This window comes from Primulina eburnea, chromosome 4, assembly GCF_022965805.1.
Source record: "Primulina eburnea isolate SZY01 chromosome 4, ASM2296580v1, whole genome shotgun sequence".
NCBI classification, from domain to species: Eukaryota; Viridiplantae; Streptophyta; class Magnoliopsida; order Lamiales; family Gesneriaceae; genus Primulina; species Primulina eburnea.
The window spans coordinates 36,642,764-36,648,547 of record NC_133104.1 but is presented as its reverse complement, the minus strand read 5'-3'; the positions used below and the strand labels follow the sequence as shown (position 1 = coordinate 36,648,547).

Here is a 5,784-nt window from a genome sequence, read left to right as displayed (position 1 = left end):
GCATTCTCCCTTCACTTCTAACTATAAGCCCTGAGATCTCCTCGCTTCCCGTTCTTCCCAAGCTGGAAATTAGGGTTTCGCTGCAAATGTCACTCGGCCACAAACCCCGGTCGTCATGGCTGAACTCTTGAATGATGCCGAAGAAAACCATGATAATCTCCGCGACGAGAATACCGCCAGTACCAACAATAGCAACAAGCCCTCCACGACTGACCTCCCCGACGCCACCGCTGACACTGTATCATCGCCTCCTCCTTCTACGCAGCCGCGTGGGGGCATTAGAGAGCGTGACCGTGGCTCTAGAGAACGGCGCGATGATAGGGACTTTGATCGGCCGCCCCGGCGTGAATTCTATGATCGGAATCGCTCGCCGCCGCCTACCCGAGAGAGGGATTATCACAAGAGAGGGAGGCCGAGTCCCAGTCCTCCACCACCCGCTTACAGAGACCGACGTGGAGGAGGGCCTCACTCTCCTCCACCTAGGCGATCACCTCCGTTCCCCCCGTATAAAAGGAGGAGAGGCGATGGATATGAAGGAAGGAGAGGTAGTCCTAGAGGTGGGTTTGGGCATGGGGATCGAAGGTGAGCAGTACATTTGATATATTTCCGGATTTATGATTTGCGCGCACAGTTGGAGGGCCATGTCAGTATACTAGTTTAGTTGATTCTTTAAAAAATATAGCAGATTAACACCACCTTTTGATGATAAAAAAGAACTATATGATCTTTTGATGGAATAGTAACGTGCTTTTGGTGAAGTTGCAATTTTTATTCTTGATTATTGCTTTTAGCTGCGTGCCTGTTAGTTGTCAGAATTCTACCTTGCAGTTCTCTGATATGGGCGAATGCTGCTGGGGCAATTGCTGAGTCCAAAGTTTTAGTGCACTGTAGTGATGGCTGCAGCTGTTCATTAAATTATTTTTAATTCAAGATCATTTGAAAATATTTTTAAAAAACTAGAACATCAGAGAAGCATGAATTTAATCACTGAAATTCGTATAATAAGAAACATGAAGTATTCAATTGTAAATTCACTCTATACAAACACAGTGGACCACTACGAATAAGTTATAAAATGATATCCGTGTAATGTAAATTTAGCGTGTATCGAATATCCAGTGGGGGATGGGAAAAAGCTCACTATTACCACTTTTCCATCAGAACCCACCTCTTGTCCATATTGCAGCCATATGAACGAGACATCATTCAATTCTGAATTCAGCTGTTCTGATCTTAAATGACCTACGTGCCAAAAAATATGATTTGGAGAGTTTAGAGACCACCTTGATAAATTGGATTTTAACACCTGCTCACATTTTATGTTTTCAGAGTTATGCTAAAAAGTGAAAAACACATTTAAGTGCTCATTACCTTGAAGTTAACTGCCTATGCTTTAGTTGAGATTCGAAGACTTGCAAAAGCTGCTCTGCCTTTCACATGATGCAGCCTGCATTTCCGGGTATTTGAATGCCATGCATAGCCATAATATTTGGATCCAGTTTTTGGCATATTTTGTGCGAGTTACTAAGTAATATATTTGATTGGGAAATGTATTCTGTTGGTTTATTGTTTATTTTTTTGTTTCACAACTTGTGGCTTCTGATCATGATTTTAAGTGTGGGTATAAAATTACTATTCTTGTTCAGGTTTGCATATGATTATCCTGGTGGAAATGACCGTGAGATGGGGGGTAGTAGACCTGGTTATTTGGATGAAAGGCCTCACGGTCGATATATGGGCCGGTCATCTGGAGGCTATCAAGGTGGTCCTTCAGTGGTGATAGACTTTTAAAATTTTGCCTTTTGTCTTTTATGAGGGCAGCAAATTGTTGTGTTCCTTAGCCATTCACATTGCCTGGGTTGGTTTTTGTGTGATTTTTGTATTGGTTTTACTTGATAATTTTATTTGTGTTTGATCATGCCTTCAACTTTTTATTGTATTTTTTCCGGCAGATTGGGTTCCTGGTCGTGGAGGCTTTGCTGATGCTTTCCCTTCTGGGGGACCCCAAAGGTTTATATTTTACATGCTTTTGGAATTTTGATTTATCTCACTTTGCTTTTTTGTCATCATTCTCAGCCTCAATGTGTGTCCACTGGTATATAAGCTGCTATTCTTGTTCAGTTACCTCACGCTAATCATTTGTGGACTCTTGAGTGCTGATTTGCTAATGACACTGTTAAATCGTATGAACTTTGCTTGAATATGAACCTGCATTCTTTTTACCAGGAGCTGCTGTTATTTATGTGGTTTTTTCGTTAGAAGGCGTGTTTCAGAAGGTTTAGCTTTGTCCACTTGGATATACATGTGGATCTGAATTTAAGCTAACCGTATATGTTGTAACAACGTTACACCTTATACGCTTGATGAATTGAGATAGAATTGTATTTTCAGAGAAGGAATGATGTCTTATAAGCAGTTCATTCAGGAGCTTGAAGATGATATTTTGCCAACTGAAGCTGAACGCAGGTCAGAATTTGACTGTTTCAAAATTTTATGGTGGTTCGAACTTATTTGATATTCTTCTATTTGTTCTATGCTTTTTATTTCTTTTCATTTGTATTACACTTCCTTTTTATTGCTACGATAAATAATTTGAAACTCACATGCTAAGCATGATCAGGTATCAGGAATACAAGTCAGAGTACGTATCAACTCAAAAAAGAGCTTATTTTAATGCGCATAAAGATGAAGAATGGTACAGAAAATCTGTCTTCTTTTTACAATGTTTTTCCAGCTTTTTGTGCCTCTAATCTCAGTTTCTCTGCTTGTCCAGGTTTAAAGACAAATATCACCCAACAAACTTACTTGCTGTCATAGAACGGTTAGTATGATGTTTATCTTTTTTAAGTTTGCTTTAGGTTATTTGAAGCATTTCATGAATCTTGTGGACTGCTTACTAAATGCATGTTGCTCAGATTCTTTTATTCCTGGTTTGCGTTTCATTTTGCTGAAGCATCTTCACTGTAGGAGGAATGAACTTGCAAGGAAGTTGGCCAAGAATTTTCATCTTGATCTGCAGAATGGGACCTTGGATTTGTAAGATCATCTCATGTTGTGTCCATATTTAAGGCGTACTAGTTTGGTTTGGTCAACTAATATAACTTCTTTATGTGAGCAGAGATCCTAGCATCAATCCTTCTTCAAACCAGGCAGAACAGTCCGAACCTAATTCTGATGATGATGCAGATGTGGGTGGCAAACGAAGACGGCATGGCCGGGTTGGTGCTAAAGATTCTGAGCTCTCGGCTGCCCCAAAGGCTCATCCAATCAGTTCTGAGCCAAGAAGAATACAGGTTGACGTTGAACAAGCACAGGCTCTTGTTAGGAAGCTTGATTCAGAAAAGGGGATCGAGGATAATGTTTTATGCCGAGCTGATAATGATAGAATGAGTAGAGATAAATCTCACAGCAGCTCAAGTAGTCCAGTCATTATTATACGGGGCTTAAGTACAATTAAAGGTCTTGAAGGAATCGAGCTTCTGGACACGCTTCTCACTTATCTCTGGCGCATTCATGGGCTTGATTATTATGGACTGATGGAATCAAATGAAGCCAAAGGTCTCCGGCATGTTAGAATTGATGGCAAGAATTCAGATGCAAACGGGAAGGATTGGGAGAACAAATTGGATTCCCACTGGCAAGAGAGACTGAAGGGTTTGGATCTATTGGAAATAATGACTGCAAAGGAGAAGATAGATGTTGTAGCTACTGAAGCTTTGGATCCCCATGTTCGCAAAATTAGAGATGAAAAATATGGCTGGAAGTATGGATGTGGAGCAAAGGGTTGTACAAAGCTCTTCCATGCTGCTGAGTTTGTTCACAAACATTTGAAGTTAAAACATCCTGAAGTTGTCATGGAACTGACATCAAAAGTGCGTGAAGAATTATATTTCCAGAACTACATGAAGTAAGTGTGTACCAATTGTACTGTATGTCAATTTATTTGGCATCTACTTGAGGTTTATAATTGTCATTTATCACAGTGACGAAAATGCACCTGGAGGGACTCCTGTCATGCAACCATCTTTTCCGGTATGATATATTAATGAGCATCACGATTTCTTTACATAGCTAATTGTGTGGTACATTGTTACAAGTTATTGGCATGTCTTTGTAGAAGGAGAAGCCTCAAAGGCGTAGACCTGGCCCAGATGGCAGAATGAAGGATGAAAGAGGACACCTCAGAGAACGTGATAATCTTTTTGATAGATCTGACGAACCTCAGTCGGGGGATTTTCCATCCAACAATGATGGTGCCCCGGGAAACAATGGTGATGAACCATTATTCGATGCTTTTGGAGGTCAAGGCATAGCTGTGGCTTCTTTCCCTTCAGATATAGCTCCACCTGTATTGATGCCAGTTCCTGGTGCCGGGTAAGGACATTTCCCCTGCCCCATGAAAATAATTTTTTCCCCTCCCTTTTATATACTCTCCCTTATAACCGAAATGATCATCATGACACATTCATATTTAGTTTTTATATTTTTCTTTACGGGTATATATGGTCATGGACTAAAGTCCGCTTGGGCCTTTTGTTCCCACCCCTCCTGAAGTAGCAATGCGGATGTTGCGTGACCACGGAGGTCCATCCCCGTTTGAAGGTGGTAGAAATGGAAGGTCAGGCACCCAGTTTGGTGGTCCTGCCCCAATAATTGCGTTACCCCCAACATTTCGACAGGATCCTCGACGTCTCAGAAGGTTCGGTTAGATTTTGGATAGCCGAAACAAATTTTGAATTGTATCAATGGTGGCCTCCGTTTTGTTCTTACCTGACCCATATTTAACAATGTTGGCAGCTATAATGACCTGGATGCACCCGAAGATGAAGTCACTGTCATCGATTACAGGAGTTTGTAGATTTTCAATATGGTTAATCGATGTCCAAATAATATCTAATCAACTGTCATGATTAAGTTATCCCGATATGGAAAAAGAAGTAACTTGTCTCACCATTCTTCCCATGCGGAATCGAATCCTTATTTGTTGAGAATTCGCTAGAGCTTTTGGTGTTGTCGAAAAATTTGCTGAATTATTTGCCTCCCTCGCCTTCGCTTTCGTCCTCATGGGAGGAGTTACAGATGTTCACATTGTGCTATTCATGTAATATTTTTTTACTTCAAACGCTTATGATTCGAGTTATTACAGCCTCCTTCAGTGAATCAAGTCCCTTCGTCTTTATGGAAAAGTTGATGAAAATTATGTTTGGCATAGGTACGAAGATCAGTTTTATGGGTTTAATTGTAAAATGTTGGAAATTTCATTCATGTCAGTGAAATATTTCCATCAGACATCCTATATAGATGTGTTGGAGAAAAAGTGCACTTTATTACAATTACATGGATGGATTAGTTATGGAGTACATTTGAATCATTTATTTGAAATCTTTTATTTATAAAATGTCTTGTTTGGACGAATATGAATTTGAATTTATTATTTTGAAATATGTTTGATTAAAAAATAAAAAATTTCAAATTGTACATGTCATATTTTTAGGTGAATGTCAAACTACAATTTTCTGTGTTTTTTTAATTAATAATTTAAATTTAAAATTTTATTTTAAAAATAAATTTTTTAAAAAAAATTCAAATCTGTGCTTACGAAGCACGGATCATACTTAACAAGCATGGAAGCTCCAACGTTGAGCATAGGCAAGCCAAGCACGGATGCTCCAACGTCATGCTTAACAAGCACGGATGCTCCAACGTTGAGCATAGGCAAGCCAAGCACGGATGCTCCAACGTCATGCTTAACAAGCACGGATGCTCCAACGTTGAGCATGATCC

The 5,784-nt window shown here is 39.8% G+C and overlaps 1 protein-coding gene across 1 annotated transcript; it reads left to right on the top strand.

The window, feature by feature from the left end:
* On the top strand, positions 1-5,164 carry LOC140831049 (serrate RNA effector molecule-like). The gene is made up of 12 exons (XM_073194761.1): positions 1-582; positions 1,647-1,762; positions 1,953-2,010; positions 2,392-2,466; positions 2,621-2,695; positions 2,774-2,821; positions 2,968-3,036; positions 3,119-3,907; positions 3,984-4,032; positions 4,118-4,374; positions 4,520-4,699; positions 4,798-5,164. Exons 1-12 carry the CDS (start codon positions 116-118, stop codon positions 4,856-4,858), a joined length of 2,244 nt encoding a protein of 747 aa, XP_073050862.1. The 5' UTR covers positions 1-115; the 3' UTR covers positions 4,859-5,164.
* Positions 5,165-5,784: the final 620 nt, after the last annotated feature.

Excerpts from the sequence above, each read along its gene's own strand:
- LOC140831049 (XM_073194761.1), top strand. The coding sequence starts at position 116 with ATGGCTGAACTCTTGAATGATGCCGAAGAAAACCATGATAATCTCCGC. Across the intron at positions 583-1,646 it reads TTTGGGCATGGGGATCGAAG|GTTTGCATATGATTATCCTG; the intron begins GTGAGCAGTACA and ends ATTCTTGTTCAG. Across the intron at positions 4,033-4,117 it reads TCATGCAACCATCTTTTCCG|AAGGAGAAGCCTCAAAGGCG; the intron begins GTATGATATATT and ends ATGTCTTTGTAG.